Below are 21,469 nucleotides of genomic sequence, written 5' to 3'. Positions count from 1 at the left end.
ACAGGATACCGGCATTGCAGGCTGTGGCTTAACCTGCTGCACCACAATGCCAGCCCTGAGATTTCATTGTCTTTTTTTTTTTTTTTTTTTTTATTTATTTTTTTTTTTTTTTATTTTTTGACAGGCAGAGTGGACAGTGAGAGAGAGAGACAGAGAGAAAGGTCTTCCTTTTGCCGTTGGTTCACCCTCCAATGGCCGCCGCGGACGGCGCGCTGCGGCCGGCGCACCGCGCTGATCCGATGGCAGGAGCCAGGAGCCAGGTGCTTTTCCTGGTCTCCCATGGGGTGCAGGGCCCAAGCACCTGGGCCATCCTCCACTGCACTCCCTGGCCACAGCAGAGGGCTGGCCTGGAAGAGGGGCAACCGGGACAGAATCCGGCGCCCCGACCGGGACTAGAACCCGGTGTGCCGGCGCCGCTAGGCGGAGGATTAGCCTAGTGAGCCGCGGCGCCGGCCGAGATTTCATTGTCTTAAAATACACACCTACTTGGCCGGCGCCGCGGCTCACTAGGCTAATCCTCCGCCTAGCGGCGCCGGCACACCGGGTTCTAGTCCCGGTCGGGGCGCCGGATTCTGTCCCGGTTGCCCCTCTTCCAGGCCAGCTCTCTGCTGTGGCCCGGGAGTACAGTGGAGGATGGCCCAGGTGCTTGGGCCCTGCACCCCATGGGAGACCAGGAAAAGCACCTGGCTCCTGGCTCCTGCCATCGGATCAGCGCGGTGCGCCAGCCGTGGCGGCCATTGGAGGGTGAACCAACGGCAAAGGAAGACCTTTCTCTCTCTCTCTCTCTCACTGTCCACTCTGCCTGTCAAAAAAAATAAAAAAAAAAAAAAAAAACACACCTACTCTTAGATTCTTGGTATATCTGGTATTCCTAGTCTCTCCTTTCTACATAGTGACAGTTGGTCAGCTAGAGCTGACTAGCAATTGTCCCCTTCTAAGGGACCATGTCTTATCTAGTTGGCCACCATCCTAATCCATCAGGTTCCCTTATTTGTGTTGCCTGCCAGGCACAGAGGCACTTCAGTTTACAACCTGTGCATTAAATTCCTGTTTTCACTTAACTAGCAAATTAGGTTATCCAGAATGTGCCTGCCTTCTCCTAGGCACTCAGGTTAGTGAGGTAATTTTACCTGAGTACGTACGAAAAGCATCATTTCTAAAGTCTTCTGTAAAGGCCAGTTTGAAGAACGCTAAACGTGATTTTTGGTTTTGACATGTTTGTAGAAATGGCCTTCAACCATGGGATGACGTACAGCGCCAGTTCAGAGAGAGCTGGTGTACTCTGGCAGTGCTGCCCAACAGATCTGTTCTGAAAGAGCAGTTATTTCTAGACTAATTAAAGATCTTGATTAAAAAAATGTACATCTGCCTAGCTGCCTTCTGTCAAATTGCATTTTTATGCAAATTTTCCCTCTTCTATTTTGGTGGGTCTGAAGATGACAACAGCAACACGACAAGAAGTTCTTGGCCTCTACCGCAGCATTTTCAGGCTCGCGAGGAAGTGGCAGGCGGCATCAGGGCAGATGGAAGACACCATTAAGGAAAAACAGTACATACTAAATGAAGCCAGAACGCTGTTCCAGAAAAACAAAAATGTAAGTCAGCTTCGATTGGAGATTGCAAGGAGGGGGGAGTTTCTTACGGTGTTTATTCCTTTCTTTCCTGTCCTACATTGAAAGGACTCAGCAACTCAAATGACAGTGGCAGAGCATGGGGCAGGAAGGGGCTGCAGGCGCAAGCCTGGTTTGCTTGTCCAGCCACTGGGAAGTCAAGTGCAGCCTGTGTTACTGTCTTCTCTTGTTCCAGCTTTCAGTCCAGCCGGTAAGTAGCTCAGTGTCCTCAGCAGACCCCACAAGCCAGGTGACGTGAGTCAGGCAGATGAGTTTTCCAAGGAGAAGCCATTCCTTACACTGTCCCACTGCCCGCCACTCCCACAGGAGGTGCGCAGTGAAATGCTTTTTTCAATTCATAAACTAGTCAGAGCCTCCACATATAGACCCATTCAGAAAGGAGAGAATAGGATTAAGACACAAGGTTCCCTTTATAACTTAGCCTTGAACTCAAGCCTCCTTGGATAGCGGAGTGAGCTCACCCTCTGGGACCACAGAATTGAGTAAAATAGTCCTTACAGTAGCTAGTGTAATGGAACTGCACACCCAGACACCAGGGAGCCAGATTTGACCCATCCCAGCAAATCATAAGGCATTAGCCTTAGCATGGAAAGAGGCTTTCAGCGCCTACTTTTTCATTAGCTTCCTTCTCACTGATTAGTGGATTCAGTGCCATCTTATTCCCATCATGGAACTTCCTAATAATTTATTGTCATGGCTTTTCCCTCTCTGACTCCTGACTCTGTTTCTTTTTGGTCCACTGTGCTGGCAACAAAGGTTGCCCTCTGTGCTAGGCCATGGAACATGCCACTGCCTTATGGTCCCAGCTCTCACATCTGAATACTCAGCCTTAGCCACTGGCCAGCCACCGAAGGGCCTTAGCGCGGCACAGCTGAGCTTTCTACACGAGCACCTGCCCTCCCAGCATGCCCATGTCTTTCAAAGTTGCTGTGACCACTCTGCAAGGCTTTGTTCTCATCAAGTATTTAAGTGGCCACCACATGCTGCACACCAGGATATAAAGCCAAGACAGAGTCCTTCAAAGATATTTCAAAGTTGAACAGAAAGAAATATAAAATTATAGTTGAGATAAATGCTTCCAAAGAAACCCTCCTAATGTATAGTACCTTCCCATTCTTGGGATCCCTGGAGCCTCCCTGCTTTTTAAGACTGAATTGCTGAAGCTTCTCTCTATGCTGCTGACCTTTCTCCAACTTCTCCAGACTTGCTCTTAGCATAGACCATGCTTGCCAAACTAGAGAGCCTGTACCCCATGGAGTCCTTGAACAAGCCACTGTAGAATAGAAATAAAACTGCTATCTCTATTTTTGTACTTCATCTGTTAAAAATGTCTATTTATACAGTCCCTGACTTAGGATGGTTTGATTTACAGTTTCTCAACTCTATGCTGGTACAAAAGTGATACGCATTTAGTAGAAACGATAAATTTTGAAGTATTCGGCACTCTGTTATAAACAGGCTTTGTGTTAGATGATTTTGCATGACGGTAGGGTGATGTAAGTGTTCCGAGCATGTTCAAGGTAGGCAGGGCTGAGCTACGATGTGTGGTGGGTTAGTTGTCTAGTATTAAATGCTTTATTGACTAGCAGTATTTTCAACTTGCTATGAGTTTAATGGGACATAACTCCACCCTAAGTTGAGAAGCATCTGTAATTTCTAAATTAATATATTTATAAATACATAATATGGGAGTTGTGGGCTCAGAAAAATTTTATTGGAAGGAGATGATAAAAAGTGTGGAGACCCCTCAAGCAGTTGATTTTCTTTTTCCTCGTATCGTTTATGTTGACCAAACCAGATTTTCAGTTCCTTGAGTACACAGATAATGTCTTATACTTTTTCTTTTTTTTTTTTTTTTTTTTTTTTTTGACAGGCAGAGTGGACAGTGAGAGAGAGAGAGACAGAGAGAAAGGTCTTCCTTTGCCGTTGGTTCACCCTCCAATGGCCGCTGCGGCCGGCGCACCGTACCGATCCGATGGCAGGAGCCAGGAGCCAGGTGCTTTTCCTGGTCTCCCATGGGGTGCAGGGCCCAAGCACCTGGGCCATCCTCCACTGCACTCCCGGGCCACAGCAGAGAGCTGGCCTGGAAGAGGGGCAACCGGGACAGAATCCGGCGCCCCGACCGGGACTAGAACCCGGTGTGCCGGCGCCGCTAGGCGGAGGATTAGCCTAGTGAGCCGCGGCGCCGGCCCGTCTTATACTTTTTCAGTATATCCCATGGGACCTGCTCGTGGTTGTCACTAAATTAATGAGCATTTACAAACACTTTGATTCACTGATCATCTCCAGGAAACCCTTAATTTTTCTGCTCCCCACTCCCAGCTCCATGGTAGCCACCTCTTCTGGATTTCTTTAGCAGGCTGTGGCAGTCACTGCCACACTGATTGATTACATGTCGTTGTGCCTCTGCTGCTGCTTCATGTATCAGAGTTGTTCTGACCAGCATAGCTTCTGTTGAAAGCAGAGACCATGGCCCCACAGTGTCCAGCCTTGGTGCTGGGGATATCCTAGTGTGTGCTCAGTGAAATGTTGCAAGCTCACCTGACTGACTCTCCAGGTTTTCTGTTATTGAAGTAATTCTTCCTTTGCCTCTGCTTGTATTGGCCCAAGGGGTGAGCCACAGGGAGGGTGTTATGTGCCTGCTGGGGGGCAGAAAGAAGGAAGTACATGGATTTTTAATTTTAAAATGTCTTTGGTTTAGCATGAATTAGAAAGAGTATCAGATCACACTTTCAGAAATGCTGTTGCTTAGGAGAGTCCATTTAGAGAATTTTACCATTAGCATAGGTGGTAGAGGACATGGCACAATCATGCAAATAGCCTAAGAATGACTGACTTTGGAGTCCTGTAGCCTAAGCTTTATCAGATGGACAGCTGCAGCCCAGCAGCTCTAGCCCCATAAACCTTATCTTTGGGAGGGCCTTTTCCTTTCTCCCCAATGCCTCCTACAGATATAAGCAGTTTCTTTTCTTTTTCTTTCTTTCTTTCTTTTTTTTTTTTTTTTACAGGCAGAGTGGACAGTGAGAGAGAGAGACAGAGAGAAAGGTCTCCCTCTGCCGTTGGTTCACCCTCCAATGGCCACCGTGGCCAGCGCGCTGTGGCCGGCGCACCGCGCTGATCAGATGGAAGGAGCCAGGTACTTATCCTGGTCTCCCATGGGGTACAGGGCCCAAGCACTTGGGCCATCCTCCACTGCACTCTCAGGCCACAGCAGAGAGCTGGCCTGGAAGAGGGGCAACCGGGACAGAATCCGGCGCCCCGACCGGGACTAGAACCCGGTGTGCCGGCGCCGCAAGGCGGAGGATTAGCCTAGTGAGCCGCGGCGCCGGCCATAAGCAGTTTCTTGTAATTTGAGTTGCTCTTAAGAGCTTAATAATCCTAAGGTATCTTATGAATTGCTCTGACTCCCAGTGGGCCAAAGGGAACATGGAAATTATTCCCAATGTGGAATGCCGAGCAATAGTTTCTGAGAAACACAGGGGTCAGGAAGTTGAGCCCCTGCCCCAAGGGACTCAGCTGTGGTTCTGTGCACTGCTGTTCCTGGAACTCCTCCCCTACCCTCCAAGAGGCACCATAGGGCAGGAACGCCCTTAGAATTTCCAAGCCACATGGACCCAGACGACTCTGTGGGTGTCATCTGGTGCTGATGTAATCCTAGCTCTACTTTGAGGACATGTATTGATTTGCTTTCCATCCTCCTACTCGGCTTTCTGTTTCCAAATGGACTTTTCATCCTGTACTTGAAAATGGACTACCACAATTTGACTACTTCAGGGTTTCAAAAGTCTTGTTCCTCTCTCTAATGAGCAAGGCATTTACAGTTTAAGAAGTGGATCATTCTGCAGTTTTTTAGGGGGTTTTTGCACAGCACTTGCTGAAACTCTTGGGTTAAAGTTTAATCATTGTGGGGAGGGTTTGAAGAAGATCCTCATTTAGTGTTGGTAGGAATATAAATTGGTACAGACTCTAGAGTGTAATTTGGGAATATCTGTGAGAATTAAAAGTGCATGAACTTATATACTTTGTCTTAGCTGTTCTCTTTCAGATATATTTGAATGAAAGTAAAAAAAAAATTCAGAGGGAGCTATAGCAGAACTGTTTATAATGGCAAAAGATTGGAAACAACCTATTAGTAAGAGATTGATTAAATTATAAGGCCTTTTGTTGGAATTGGGTATAGTTTTTAGAAAGAATGAAGCATATGTATGCATGTGAATATAGACAAGCTTCAAGTTACATTAGTGAAAAAGGCTCAGAGCAAAGTAAGCTATCATTTGTGTAAAAAAAAAAAAATTCTGTATGTACATATGTGCTTATGTGCTTAGAATAGCCTTGGAGGAACACACAAGAAACTGCTGATACTTGTTTCTAGAGGGGGGACTGGAGACACAGGCAACAGGGAGATCCAGTTTTTACATTATCTCCTTTTGGAATTATTTTTAGCATTTGCTTGTAGTACCTATTTCAACAATTTTGAATGCTTAAACTACAGTAAATTTTAACATTAGATTGAATTTGACTTTTCAGTGATCAATATTTAATTTATTGACTAATAAATGGAAAAAAAATTTAAGAGAATGTATCCCTGTACCTCACATATGCTCAGAAAATTGCTAAAAGCCTCACTTATTTTCCCCTTTCAATAGCTCACGGACCCAGACCTGATTAAACAATGTATAGATGAATGCACAGCCAGGATTGAAATTGGACTTCATTACCAGATTCCTTACCCAAGGCCAGTAAGTGTGACTCCAGTTAACAGGTGGTGGGTACTTGTCCTATTAGCTTGATCATTTTCAAGAATCTACCCAGTGGGCTCGTGAAGAAGCACAGAACCACAACAGAGGGTATGTTAGAAATAAGCCACCCTGTGTGCCACTAACCCATCATAGCAAAGATGTCAATGAATGCCTGATATCATCTACTTCTATAGGTTTGCCACATATGGAAGGGAGAACCAGCTTGTGCTTTTTTTTATAACTTTCTCTTTTGACTGTTTTAGTTTTTATGAAAATATTTTTTTCTTTATTGTAAAAAAAGTAAAAGTTCATATATTAAAGGAATGCTTAAAGTAGAAAGTAAATTGTCAACATCCTATGGAGGTTACCACCAGGCCCATTAGATGGGACCATGTAAAATTGCCAATATTTAACCCTAAGACCTCCTAAAACAGTTCTTTATTATGTTGCTGCAACATAATAGCTTGGTAATATATCCCTTTATTCTTGTTTTCTGTATTGATGTACTTGTCTTTTCTTTACATATATGGGATTCAGGACATATTGTTTTTACTGCCTACTTATTTACTTCATCTCTTTTGGACATCTTTGTATGTAGTTCAACCCCAATCTTTTAAAATGACTGCACTGTTTTCTGTTCTAAGACTGCCATTGTATTAGAGTTCTTCAGAAAAGCAGGACTAGTAGGATAGAACGTGCATGTAGATAGAGGTATGGCTAGATACATGAAAAGAGATACATTATCAGGCACTGGCTCCCCTGATTATGGAGGCTGCAAAGTCCCATGATCTGCAGGGTGGAGACCCAGGAGAAAGCTAGTAATGTAATTCAGCCTGAGTCTGAAGATCTGAGAACCAGGGGAGGCAGTGCTAAGAATCCCAGTCCAAGATGAAATGTCCCAGCTCAAACAGGCAGGCAGGAAGCAAGAAGGAGAACTCCTCCTTCCTCTGCCTTTTTGTTCTATTTGGGCTCTTTGTGGATTGGATGATGCCCATCCACCTTGGGAAGGGCAGTCTGCATACTTCACTGAGACCACTCCCAGCACGAATCTCAGCCAGGAACACTCTCACAGACACAACCAGGAATAATGTTGAGTGGCACCCCATGGCCTGTAGGATTGATACATGAAATTAACTACCACAGCCATGATTTGTTTTAAAAAGATTTCTTTATATGAAAGAGTTAAAGACAGAGAAAGAGAGAGAGATCTTCCATTGTTGCTTCACTCCTCAAATGGCTACAACAGCCAGGGCTAGCCCAGGCCAAGACCAGGAGCCTGGAACTCCATCCAGCTCTCTCACACAGGTACAGAGTCCCAAGCCCTTGGGCCATCTGCCGCTGCTTTCCCAGGCACATGAGCAAGGAGCTGGATTGGAAGTGGAGCAGCCAGTATTCACACTGACCTCATATGGGATGCTGGCGTCACAGATGGCAGCTGAACCTGCTGTGCCACCATGCCAGCCCCCACAGCCGTGATTTAACTAGCTCTCTATTAGTAGGCATTTAGGTTGGACCCAATTTTCCACTATGCACTGAACATCTTTGTATCTACCCTCTTCCCCCCACCCTCCTCCTTCACCGGAATCCCTTGCTGCTGTATGATCTGTGGTTATTTTCTATTTTAGGCAATTAACAAAGAAGAGCACATGCTCCGGCATGATAGGTCTGGGTTCAAATCCTGGTTCCAACACTTAATTTGCAAGTTATTTAACTTTTCTGAGCCTCTATTTTCTTATCTATAAATAGTGGAGTGATTTATGTGAGATTGTAAGACTTAATTTGGGCAAAAACCATGAAGATTAATGAGTCAGTATAGATTTAGTGTGGTAAATCTATGGTACTTAGTAAATCCACAGTGAACAATGTAAGATTCTGCAATGGATATAATCTTTAATATCACCGTCATTCTTATTATTCAGATTCACCTACCTCCAATGGGCCTCACCTCCCTTCGAGGCCGGGGACTTCGAAGCCAAGAGAAACTGAGGAAACTCTCCAAACCAGTGTATCTCAAGTCTTATGATGAAGTTTCCTAATCCAGAAGGAAGTTTATTTCTGAGAATGATGAGCCAACATGATCTTGAATGTAAACCAGATGTCAAAACCCATCTCCTTAACCAGGGGCAAAAATCCAAGTGTCTTCTTAAGATGTGTAAAACTTTGTGCTTATTATACATCCATAGAGTTTGTCAGAGTCTTGCTGCCTGAGTGGATGACATTAACCTGGAGGTCAGGGGCCTTAAGCGCCCTGAAAACACTGTTGGAGATAAGACTAAGTCCTGTGGGAGGAAGGATGAGAGTGATGGAGCTTCTCACGGGAATGCTGTTCACCGACAGACCAGCTGATGCAAACTGCTGAAAGTCCTCATGACTGCTATAAAACTGCATGCCACCCTCGGAATGTTTTTAAACTTTTTTTTTTTCCAAGTTAAAGATTTGCGTAAAAGTAGGGTTTTCTGAGTGTGCTCTTTGATTCCCCTTAAAAGGGGCATCACTGAATTGACTGTAGTTTCTCAAAGAATTTTTATATGAACCATTCCTCCCCCATACACATAAAGAAAAGTACATGTCATAGTTAAATTGCATATGGTTATCTTAAAGATGCACTTAAGATCTGTAAAGCTCACTTGAAACTCATACTGCATTCATTCTGAATGTTTTACCTTAACATAATTAAAAATACAAGGCCCCAGTTGGCTTTCAGATTATGTCTAAACACAAGTGAGACAGATAGATCAAAACACAAAGAATTTACAGCCCTGCATGTATGGAGTCAGAGTCCCTTGTCGAGTCATTTGTGCATCAGTGTCATTTCCTCTTACCTCCAAAGAGGATGGGCATCACCAATAAAGACAAATCTCTATTAATTTTGCTCTTTGTCTTCTTTTCCAAAATGGGCTTGGGACTCTCAGAAGCAGCACTTGTATCCTACTTGTATAAACGGGAGCATGCTTTTTTTAATGCCAGGGCAAATATTACCGGGTTTGGGCAATGACAAGGAGAATAAATATACTGTTGTCAGCGGAGCAACAGCATATGCAGTTAACACAAATGGAGCTGTAGGCCTTTGGTGAAGAGACAGAGATGTAAATGTAAATATGAGCACATATCCCAGCCTTGTTTGAACTGGAAGGCATGAATCTGCTTCTTCAGCTACTCCACTTCCAGCCCATCTTTTAATGGAAGCATTTTTCTGCCTACAGATGATTCTAATATTTAAAGTTAAGTATTTCCCATGTAATATAGGTTCTGTGAACGCAAACCAATGACTTTATCTGGTGGTCGGGAGTGAAACAGTGATCTGTTCCTGCACAGGAGGAAAAACTGGTTGTGCTGGACAGGGTGAGATATGGCTTGCCCATCTCCACAATGGTGCCTTTCTAAGTAACTCAAGATAGCATTTTAAATTTATTTGAAAGGCAGAGAGACAGTTATCTCCATCTACTGGTGCACTTCCCAAATGCCAAAAAAGGGCTGGGGGTAGGCCAGGCTGAAGCCAGGAGCTAGGAATTCTATCTGGATCTCCCATGTGAGTGCAGGGACCTAACTACTTGAGCCATCACCTGTTGCATCCCAGGGTGCAAAATATCAAGAAGCTGGATCAGAAATGGAGCTGGGACTGGAACCCAGGCATTCTGACATGGGATGCAGGTGGCTCAAGACACATCTCAACAGCTGCACCAAACGCTCCTCCCTCAAGGTGCAATGTTTGCTTCACTCTACTAAGAGGAGTAGTCACCCTTCTTACCCAAACTCCTCCATGGTGGAGGTCCATCTAATTGCTAGCCAGCCTTTCAATATCTTCTATATGTCAGTGATCCTACCTAAATATGAGTTTTATATACTCCCTTTGCAAAGATGTATATACTCTCACACAAAAATACAGTTAATTTACTACCAAACCTTTCATATAACCTGGTTTTTAAAAGTTTTTTTTTTTTATTTATATATATTTGCACAGCAGAACAATAAAAAGCCCACAATATGTAGAGCCGGGCCAGGGTGAAGCCAGAATCCCAGAATGCCATCCCTGTCCCACATGGGGGGCAGAGACCCAAGCACGGGAGCTGTCATTTGCTGCCTCCCAGGATACACATCACCAGGAAGCTGGACTGAAAGCCAGAGTGGGGACTCAGGATGCAGCATTCCAGCCAGCATCTTAAAAACTATTGTGCCACCACTCCCACTCTGTGTTTTCCTCCAAACTATAAAATCCCCATCTTCTGTCTTTAAAAGGTAGAACCTGCCTTCCCTACAGTCCCTCTGTCAATGCAATTTTCTTCCAGTGCTGACAAGGACTGAGCACAACTGTTTACCCAACAGCTAGATTTGTAAAGAGCAAGGAATAGCTTGGTGACAAGGTTTGTCTGATGTCATCTGCTGAGCTATTTATAGGCAAAGCCTGCAGTGTCTCACCAAGCTGATTTCTGGCCATCTCTGCCCCAGGACTCCAGCCTCTAACTCCCCATGATTTCTGAAGAGCATATTGCTTTTTCCCAGGAGGAGACATTACCACATTGGCCCCAGCAGAAAATGACCTTAAATGTAGGGCAATCTCTTCAAAGCAGAGGGAATTTTTTAAATTACAAAAATTCAATCCATCATACGAAAACATTCTGTCCCTTGACCCCTGAGGAAGAATACAGACACTCCCTGCCTCACTCAGCTTTTTGTTGCTGGAGCTGGGGTTAGAGAACTGTAATTAAAATTCGGTTGTTCTCTTAGCAACCCCCTCACTGCCAGCTCTTTTATAGCTTGCAATATGACTTACCTACCAGTCCAAAATTCAGAGATATGGGGTCCCAACCATCTTTCCATCTCATGTGACTAATAGTCTTACTTGGAACAGTGTGCCAGTCCCAGTTATCTGTTCGTTTTGATTTCTTTAACCCCATCGGAAAATGTTGTTTATTTCTAGAAGGAAAAAAATAGGGGCCAGCTTTGTGGCACAGAGGGTAATGCAATATCAACATCTCTTATGGGTGTCGGTTCAATCCCAGCTGTTCCACTTCTGATCCAGCTCCCTGCTAATGCACCTGAGAAAGCAGCAGAAGATGGCCCAAGTGCTTGGGTCCCTGCATCCATGTGGGAAAACCTGAAGAAGCTCCTGGCTCCTGCCTTTAGACTGGCATAGGCTGTCATTGCTGCCATTTGGGGGAATGAAATAGTGGATGGAAGAGCTCTCTCTCTCTCTCTCTGTCCTCTTTCTGTAAAATAACTAATTAACTAAATATTTTAAAAATTATTTAAAAAAAAATAACTATTAAGCTACCTACTTCGAGCTGAAGGAGACTGGCTCCTCCTTACTGTATTTTCATGGCCCCAGCAAGACTAGAAGAACTTCTTCCGCTTTATCTCTAGGATCACTTGGATGGTTTGCTAATCTCAGAATTCAGAGCCTTCAGTCAGAAGGCACCACGAGGAAACTGAAAGTAAAGGTCTCTGAATATGTTTATTTGGTTCACAGAAGCTTCCCACATTTAGGAAAAAAATTAGAGACCCTCAGTCGAGACATTTCTCCTTGAAGAAATTTCTTCAAGGCAGAAAAGCTGGGGCAGGCACACTGACTCTCAGATAGCCTCATGGCTGTTCAGCTGTGAGGGGACCAATGGCATGCCCTGAAAGAAGCCACCTGGAGCGAGACAGACAGCAGAGAAGTAACTCATCGAGCGGTTGATTTTTATCTCCCTCAGGATTCTCTTCCAGCTGGCCCCAGGGACTGAAAAGTTCTTGGACTCGGTTGCGTAGTTGGAGCTACATATCTCTTCTAAGATTCTGCATCACAACATAGCCAAGGCTTTGGCAGGAAGGCAGCATGTGGCAGCGAAAAATGCACGAGTTCAAGAGCCAGACAGATCTCAGTTCAAAACCTGGCTCTGGAATCAGACGGAGGTAGGGGATCTTAAGCAAGTTGCTTAGTTGCTTTGAGCCTCCAGAGGGCGAGACAGCCATTCCCAACACAGGATGAACTGAGCTATCTAAAGGCATGCTGACACAAATGCTAACACAGTATGCATACAACAAATATGCCTCTCTTACCTCTCCTTTCTTCCTGAAATGACAGCCCATCTGTGTGGGTTAACAGAAAAGCAACTGGGTCCCACCCAGTGCCACCACTGATTAGTTGTAAAATGGTACTTAATTTTTCAAATCTCCATTTTTGCATTTTGGAGATCATGATAATACCTACTGCATAAGCATGTTGTGAGAAGTACTTCCACAGTGTATCACAAATCAGCATGGCCTAAGCTTTTTGCCATTAGTCCATGTAGCTAGACTAGGAAGTGACTGAAATACTGTGACAATTAATAGGAAGAAACTTATCACAGGGGAGCTGAGCCAAACGACTACACTCTAAGTTGAATAATGCCACTGCCAGTGTTAAATTCTACTTTGGTAGCTACTTGCTTTGGGAGAATTGCTTACCTTCTTGTATCACTTTTTCTATAGCCATAAAATAAGGATAATAATGACGACCCCCACTTTATAGGGCCGCCGTGAAATACCTGGCTCACAGCAGTTGGTCTACCAATGTATTCATCATTGTCATCATCATCATATCATGTGACTCTCAGGAAAAGAAAGTGAGGCTGTAGTGGAAAATGAAATGCTTTTTACTATTCATTTTGAGACAAAAGGCATCAGTTATCCAGCTGGCACAGTGAGGCCACCCCACGGTTTATCCAGTGCTTCTGCGGCAGATCTGTAGGGAGCTCAATTGAGAGGACGTAGTTGGTGGAGTGGCCAGTGGTAGACAGGGTGCCCCTCCGGGCACTAGTTTTGTAGACAGGACACACGTAAATGTTCTGATGCAGAAACAATGCACTCTTCCCAGGTTTCAGCCAAATGATAGGCAATGGGTCATAGAGGATTTTGGGGAGAGACTCTCCAATCTGCATTGTTTTCCTGTCCCAACGAGCACCTTCTAGGAAGAGCCCTTTTATGTAGGCCCCATCTTCTGGGTTATTCTCCATGACAGTTTCTTGTGTGGTTACCTGGAAGAGTGGAAAGCTATGAGTTCCGTTGCCTGCAAAGGGCAGTATTAGGAGTTTGGAATCCTCTGATACCCAAAGTGCAACCTGGCTGCAATGTCTACTTCTGCCAGAATGCATCTCCAAGGACAGTGGAGCTTCTGTGATAATATCTCTGGCTGCCATTCACAGGCCAGCTCTGATCCCTAGTCGTCATGCTGCCCCTCTATAAGGCAGGCACAAAAATGTGCTATAGGAGCCAGGAGGCTACATTCACTATAACTACCTAGTGACCTTGCACAAACCCCTCCCTTTCTGGATCTGATCTATAAAGTGAGGGGTTAGATTCATATTCAGAGGCAGGCTGGGGATGGGAGTAGGGGAAAGAAAGCCTTGACTTGTGGTTTCTGTCGAATTCTGAGGTATAAAAGGCTTCTATTGTGTTTGATTTCAAACCACTAACCCACAGCCAGCTCAAAAAATTCCTAGAAATACAAAAAGTGTCTCTGATGAGCTGTGTGAGTGAGTTCCAGCATATTACTATCTAGATTCAAGCATTCATATACTAAAATTCCTTCAGGTAAATGCAGACAATGGGCTGGAGTAAGACAATCCCAAGTGCGTATTTGGTATCCCAAGCATGTATTTACTATTATGCCAAATGCCTCCCCCAATTTTTGTATTTTTACTCAATATCCATTACCCTACAGACTCTTCTGTTGATTTTGATAGGTGTGTTTTAGAGTCTCTTAGTTATTTAGTTTTATTATGGTATTCACTTTGTCTGAACATAGTCCTCCAAGTCCCATCAAGATCATTCATAAACTAAATTAAGACCTTGGCCAACCAGTTTGTGATCTCTGGACTAGATCTCAAAGGATACACAGAATTTAAAAAACCTAGAAAACTGGACTATAGTCCATTTTACCTTCCTCTCCATATGCAGACAGAGTGATAATTTGAATGTTGTCTTTTCCTTTGACCTTACTCCAAGCAAAGGACTACCTGAAGGCACTAGCATTCTAGAGGAAGAGTCTACCATGTTGAATAGATAGCATGGGTAGATGCCTTTTTTTTTTTTTTTTTTTTTTGGTACAATGGTGGTAGTTTTCTCTGGAAAGATTCCTTTTTATATATACAAAAACAAAGTCTTGGGAATCCTCTATTTCTGCAGGGAATAGCTTTTTGAAGCCTCTGTAAGCCATACTAATTATGGCATGTATACCAACTCAGAATCATTTGGGCCTTAACACATCTAAATGTTTGAACTGATAAGGAAATAGGCAACACTGCTTTATCTGGTTGGCCCCTTGAGCTGGCCTCGCCCAAAGCACCCCTACCTCAAATTCAAATCCAATGTGGTCAATGGGGATGGTGTATTTCCGAGCATAATTCTGAGAGACACCGGTCAAAAAAGACTGTGTGAAGTAGAATCCAGAGATCCAAAAGACCACAGGGGGCCCACTGTCAATCCATTCCTGGAGAGCCACAGAAATCAAAATTCGAATATCAAGAACACAAGTCAAGTAATGTAAACGAGTCCCATAAAGAAATAAGCTTTTCTCATTTTTCCTGAAACAGGCAGAGCCCTCTTAATGTACCTTCTTTCTTTCTATTTTTGATAAAAGGTAGAAAGAAATATATTTCTAGTTTAATAGAAGCACAGGTTCAAGCTGGTGTCAGGGACACAACAGACAGTGGTGGGGAATTACATGTCTGTCTGAACTGAGCAATAGCCACATAGCTCCAGAAACAGCTGCCATGCAAGAATGTAGACCCAATGTTTTAGATTTTTCATTTTTTGCACGATAAGCATCTGAGTTTTTGTGTGTAAAAATCCAATGTTTACATACTAGCTCAAAAATTTTTTAAATTACCAGACAGCCAAACCAAACTACTGGTCTACCGGTCCAAGCCCGTGAGACACTGGCTTATAACACTTATTCTGGTTCTTGCTCCTGTCTTGCTGGGCTAGAATCTTTCCTGAGGCTTTGATAAGTCTCTCTCCTGCCCCTAGGGAAGACTGTGACCAGGTGCTTGGTCTGGGATGCTGGATGGCTGCCTGCCCTACTCCCCTTGCCTCTAATCTGCCATTTCAGAATGTCCTCTTCACCTGAATGAGCATACCAAGTGCCCAGTTACCCTGACTCCCAGGTACCTGGAAGAAGGCCAGGCGGGCCAGCAGGTCAGCCACGTAGCCCCCCAGTGGCTTCAGTGATGGGTAGGACTTGGACGCCCACATGGCTGGAACTTTACCCACAAGCATGCTGTTGAAGACTTCCTCCAGCTCCGAGGACATCAAGACCTGCCCTTTGATGGCTCGGCCAAGATTGATGAGGCTTCTGCGAACCACTTTGGTCAGCCTACAAGAATAAAGGAGCTGGCTGAGCCTGGCTCCTGGGACTACCCTTCTTTCTTTCCACTTTTTTTGTTTCTTACATATTTATTTATTCCTATTTGAAGGAGAGAGAGAGAGACAGAGAGAGAGACAGAGAGAGACAGAGATATCTTCTATCTACTGGTTCACTTCCCAAATGCTCACAACAGGGCTGAGCCTGGCTGAAGTGAAGAGCCAAGAACTCAGTCCAGATCTCCTATGTCTGGCAGGGACCCAAACACTTGAGCCATCACCTGCTGCCTTCTAGGGCGTTATGAGGAAGCTGAAATCAGGAGTGAAGTGAAGATCTGAACCAGACACTCTGCTAGGGAAATGTGGGCATTCCAGGTCTTAATGTCTGTACCAAATGCCTGCCCCTCCAGGGGCCTCTTTCTACCCAAGTACATGGACTCCAAGTAGTGACTCCTTTAACTTCCCCCTTTTAAAAGGTCAGACAATTAGTGTACAACTATTAAGTGAGGAAAAGTTAAATCACCCATTACCTTACTACCTAAAGATAACTTTAAGGTAACATAAGACTTTTCCCTTTGTAAACACAAATATTTTTAATGGGATCATGCTATATTAACTTTTTGAATGTGTTTCTTTTAGCACTTAGGGAATATCTTTCCAATTCAATAACTAAAGACCTAAACTGTCCTATTTAACGACTATAAAGTGTTTCATTTATTTTACTATCTCCCTAATGTTGGAATGTATAATTTCTGTATTGTTGTCATTAGAAGCAACATTTCTAGGAACACTGGTCCATATCAAACTTTGAACAAATTTTAAATATTTTCCTATTTAATGAATTTCTGGGTCAAAGGGCATGCACAGTGTTGGGGCTGTTGGTGCACATTGCCAGAGTTATTCTTTTTATAGACCATGAGGTGCAACACCCAAGAAAAGGCAACTGAAGGGCAGTCTGGGAGATGCCAAGATTATCTGCCTCTCTTTTCTGGCCTCTGTGGTTTGAGGTTTAGCCAAGCCCCGAGGGAAGTCACCTGAGGGTGCCAAAGAATCTTCCAGCAGAGACAGCCTGTCATTTCTGAAGGCCCACAGAATAGCAACTGAATGGACACAGGAAGGACCAAATGCAAAAAATAAAAAATTTTAAAAAGGAGTCCCTGGATGTGCATCCATAGAACCTTCACACAGAGTTAAGTTCAGGTTGAAACATCTTCTGCATGTGTGCTGATGAGTCATGGAGCAAAGCCACCATCTTGAGGGATCACACCCCACAGCTCTTTCACACCTAAGCTCCTACTTGCAAAAATTTTTTTTTCTATTCTTAAAACGATAAACTATGAACAACTTTTCTAGGTTTTAATATCCAAAGAAGGAACACATTCTCCTTAATTAGAATGGTCACATAATCATCCTGGGCTTCCCACCCCAGTGGAAGAACAGGCAAGAAAAGGTAATAGGGGAGAATGTCAGAGTATTGCTCATGATGATTAACTTTGACCATCACTGGAAAATAAGATTGCTATTACCCTGTTCTCTCGTATTTCAGTGGCCTGTGGAAGGCTAGTGAAGAGGCCTGCAACTACCAAGGGAAGAGCTCCAGGGGCCACAAGGGAGAATGGGTAGCAGAGGAGGGAAGCCACTAGGCCCAGCGTGTGATTGACGAGGGGGAACTACAGCCCCTCAAGCCAGGATGAGTTTTCTCAACTGCAAAATTGTGTGTTCTGAATGAGAACCATGCGTAGTGCAAGAATCCCTGTGTGGCACAAAAGGCTCAGTAACCATGGCTCTAATAACAACTTTTACCATGAGCCTGTGCTTGGCACGGGTTTAAACCTGACTTTACAGATGTCACATGAGTGAGTGCGAGAGAATGAATAGAGGGAGCGGTTTCACTGTGAGCCAACACATTCTGGGGTGGCCCTCTTTATGTCTCTCCCCATGGGCTGGGCAAACCACTTCCACTCCATAGCAACCCTTTATCAAGCATCCATCTCAACCACTGCCCATGAGCTCCTACCCCTCACACTCCCAACTCCCAGGATCCAGGCAAGATCACCAGCGCACCTGTTGAATCTGATGATTTCCTGCCTCAGGACTGTGTTCATAGATTCCTCATAGACCACCGGGTACAACCTCATGATCTCTTCCAGGTTAAAGTCGTTAGGAAGCTTGGAGAGTATGTCCTGGGCCAGCTCCTCAACCACTTCCTTAAAGTGCAGGCAGTAGAAATGCAAATGAGAAACAAGACCTAGAGGCCCTGGCTTTGTCTGGGTAAACCTGAAGTAGTGAGCATCTATCTTTGTCAACATGCTGCTGGGCTTTCCTGAGAACTCTCCCTACAGATGCCGATTCTGCCTTTGGAGGTGGGGGTCGGGTAGAAGGAGAGCACTTACTTGAGGACAGTACCTCCTTGGCCCAGAAAGTGAAAACGCTCAGCGATGAGAGCCCTGCTTTCGCCCCTGGAGCAAAGGCCTGGGGAGCAGGCAGGAAATTCCTGCTCAAGTAAATAGCCTCAGGGTAGCACTGAACTCTGCAAAATGCCTCCAGTCTTCAAGGTCAGTCCTTCAAGGTCTGTTCTCAGCCCGCCCCTTAGAACCAACTCCTGGTGTGGACAGACTTTCTCAGTGCCAGTGACACTGGGGAAGGCAGCAGAGAACATTCCTCAGCAAGGAACAAGAAAAGCCCCAGCTTAGCCATCTAGGAAGGGGGATAGGTTCAGAGGACCGAAGGGGTCCAAACCACTCTGCCATCCTGAGGATCTGGAAAACCGGAACATATACTTCTTCTTTTTTTTTTCTTTTTTCTTTTTTTTTTTTTTGACAGGCAGAGTGGACAGTGAGAGAGAGACAGAGAGAAAGGTCTTCCTTTGCCGTTGGTTCACCCTCCAATGGCCGCCGCGGCCGGCGCGCACCGCTCTGATCCGAAGGCAGGAGCCAGGTACTTATCCTGGTCTCCCATGGGGTGCAGGGCCCAAGCACTTGGGCCATCCTCCACTGCACTCCCGGGCCACAGCAGAGAGCTGGCCTGGAAGAGGGGCAACTGGGACAGAATCCAGCGCCCTGACCGGGACTAGAACCCGGTGTGCCGGCGCCGCAAGGTGGAGGATTAGCCTTGTGAGCCGCAGCGTTGGCCCCGGAACATATACTTCTTTTCCTCTTCCCACTGAGAGGGGTCCACCCCTACATTGAGGCACACCAACCAGGCCAGTTTAACATCATACCAGTTACCACTTAGGACACTGTGAACCAAACCAAGAAACCCAGTTAGCAAGATCTGCACCTGAGAAGGGCTGACCATGAGAAAAAGGGTGGGAGAAAAAGGGGGTAGTGGAGTCAGGAGACACGGTTTAGGGGCTGGCTCTGCCTCCGATTTTCTGAAGAACTTGAAGCTGGTCCTTCCTCTCTCAAGGTTTATTTCTCTCATTTGTAGACTGAGGAAGGCAGGCTGCATCTAAACCTTCACAAAGTGTGGTCTGGGACCACTAGAAGTACTCAGAATAATTTTAGGTATTTCCAGGACATGGAATAAATAAGATTGAATCACACAGTGAGAAAGTTACTATCTTCAAGTTTTGACTCTCCTTTTTCCCTTTTCATGCCACTCAGAGAGGGAGTCTCAAGTCAGTGCTAATGAACCGTTCTGAGACACTCCTTATCTTTCTCCTTTGAACAGGAAGCCAGCAAGGCTGAGGTCAGCTCAGGGGCTTTGGCCAGCAGCAGCATCTGAGAAGAATTCCATAACTGCTTAGCTTTGATTTTCTTTTGTGATATCATGACTTTATGGAAATGACATTGGCTTTCTACTTACAGCTCTAATGTGCAGATTTTTTCTTTCAATAAATGTTTCAAAGCAAAATAGAGCTAGTTTTAAAATACATTAACAGAATAAACCATGAAGGTTATACACAAATGGTGGACATATTGGGAATACTGGTTCCCTTTCAGTCTTATTTAAGGACTCTAGGCAGTAAGACTAGAACACCTGCTCCCCCCACTCCCCACCACCCCCCACCAGGGGTCTGCCAGGCCTCTGCTTTTCTGCCTTCTTGGTCACCACCCACAATCCTGGGTGCCCACAAGATAGAAAACTCCCAGAGACTGAATGATGTCTCCTGCCCCAAGTTGGTTACCTGAGGGGATTTGCCACTCCCTCCTGACTGTCTAGGGAGGGTCAGCAGCACCCCTTGAAAGAGCTGGTTGGTTTCCTGGTTGTCCTTGGTGATGTCAGCATTCTCGTGGAGGCCAAACACTTCCGGATGGGCTGTGATGGGGAGGGTCCTGAGATATTCGATATAAGACTAGAAAAGAAATCTTCAGTTGACATAGGCACAGCATCCCTGGGGTCCCACAGATGGCTCGGGGCTTAGCTGGATCCAACCCAAACAGGAGTCACAGTGTCACAGCCACTTCCCAACACACACACCCAGACTAAGTGAACACATCCCAAGTTCTTCCTCATATAGTTTTCAGGGAAGTGAGTGTGGTGTGAAGGTGGACAGGGCTGAACATCTCCCCTACCACCCCGGGCTTCCTTTCTGTTCTCCCAGTACTGTTGGCTTTGGAGTCAAGCAGCACTAGATTTAGATACTGGCTCCATGGCAAAGTAAGTATGAGCTTGAGCAGGTCATCTGGGGCCCCAGGTTCCCTATCTGCCAACGAGAAGACAAAAGGGGTTAGAAAGGAATAAGGTTGTAGGGTAGGAAGTGTCACTATGTTCCTAAATCTATATATATATGAAATGCATGAAACTTGTATAACTTAAATACAATTTTAAAAAAGAAAAAAAAGGAGCAAGGTTTTGATATATAACAGGATTATTGAAGGTTAGCTATTTCTCATCCTCCCTCCAGATTTCTTGTTTTCATCTTCCCTTTCTCATTCCAGGTATTCTGTCCCCACCCACCCACCCACCCTCCTTTTTTTTTTTTTTCCTTCAAAGATTTATTTATTTATTTAAAAGTGGGATACCGAGAGAGAGAAAAAACGGACAGAGAAAGAAAGAGACAGAGAGAAAGATATCTTCCACTCATTCTGGTTTACTCCCCAAATGGCAGCAACAGCCACAGCTGGACCAGGTCCAAGCTGGGAGCCTGGAACTCCATCTGGGTCTCCCACATGGGTGACAAGAGCCCAAGCACCTGAGCCTTCTTCTGCTGCATTTCCAGGCTCATTAGCAAGGAGCTAGACTGGAAGTAGAGAAGCTGGGACTCAAATTGGTACCATATGAGACACCTGCATTGCAAGTGGCAGCTTAACCTGCTGTGCCACAACACCGGCCCCTGTCACCACCCCTTTTCCCACTTTCTGAGCCTTTTTTTTTTTTTTTACCAAAGCTTCATCTTAACCATCCTTCTTCCACTGATACCATGGACCCAATATTTAAAGACCTTGTCTAACAAACACTCAGTATTCATTAAACAGTAACAATGTCTCCCTTGTGGGCTTTCTGGAATTTTGGAAATAACTTACGGATCCAAGTCAGGAAGCCCAAGGTTCCTGTGCTCTCCTTGGCTACCCTGTAGCCTGTAGCCTGATAGAGACCACTGAGCCCCTCTCCTGGTAGGAGGCAGCCCCCCTTCACCTGGTAGGAGCCATGAGGAGGAACGTAGTAGGTTTCTCCAGGAGCAAGGTAGTAATGGTCCTGCTCAATCTCCTTGCAGTAGAATGTGGACAGAAGGGACAGCAGGAGACGCCTGTCTTTGTCATCAGTCACTCTGCCTCCATAATTACATTCCCCTGGGGACAACCAACAGAGAAAGAAGTTGAGCCCAGGGAAGGT

The 21,469-nt window shown here is 45.1% G+C and overlaps 2 protein-coding genes across 20 annotated transcripts in view; one reads left to right on the top strand and one right to left on the bottom strand.

Annotated features, from left to right (window-relative positions):
• LYRM1 (LYR motif containing 1) overlaps positions 1–9,237 on the top strand; it is a 28,503-nt gene extending 19,266 nt beyond the window's left edge. For all 18 annotated transcript variants that reach the window (XM_089321594.1, XM_089321588.1, XM_089321590.1 and 15 more), the window contains 3 exons: positions 1,437–1,595; positions 6,278–6,370; positions 8,290–9,237. In XM_089321594.1, coding sequence (XP_089177720.1) covers positions 1,437–1,595; positions 6,278–6,370; positions 8,290–8,406 — 369 coding nt within the window. In that variant the 3' untranslated portion in view covers positions 8,407–9,237. The remainder of the gene's footprint in view (positions 1–1,436; positions 1,596–6,277; positions 6,371–8,289) is intronic.
• A 3,748-nt stretch (positions 9,238–12,985) lies between these two features.
• DNAH3 (dynein axonemal heavy chain 3) overlaps positions 12,986–21,469 on the bottom strand; it is a 179,718-nt gene continuing 171,234 nt past the window's right edge. Inside the window, exons 56-61 of one of the 2 annotated variants that reach the window (XM_051847854.3) lie at positions 21,272–21,426; positions 19,821–19,988; positions 17,756–17,898; positions 15,500–15,704; positions 14,682–14,819; positions 12,986–13,365 (exon numbers count right to left, since the gene is read on the bottom strand). In XM_051847854.3, the coding sequence (XP_051703814.3) occupies positions 13,012–13,365; positions 14,682–14,819; positions 15,500–15,704; positions 17,756–17,898; positions 19,821–19,988; positions 21,272–21,426 (1,163 nt within the window). In that variant the 3' untranslated portion in view covers positions 12,986–13,011. The remainder of the gene's footprint in view (positions 13,366–14,681; positions 14,820–15,499; positions 15,705–17,755; positions 17,899–19,820; positions 19,989–21,271; positions 21,427–21,469) is intronic. The other variant, XR_016226146.1, reaches the window with a different exon arrangement.

This window comes from Oryctolagus cuniculus, chromosome 19 (assembly GCF_051225735.1).
Source record: "Oryctolagus cuniculus isolate XC-2025 breed Fujian yellow rabbit chromosome 19, ASM5122573v1, whole genome shotgun sequence".
In the NCBI taxonomy this organism is placed as follows: Eukaryota; Metazoa; Chordata; class Mammalia; order Lagomorpha; family Leporidae; genus Oryctolagus; species Oryctolagus cuniculus.
This window is presented reverse-complemented; position numbering and strand designations above follow the sequence as displayed.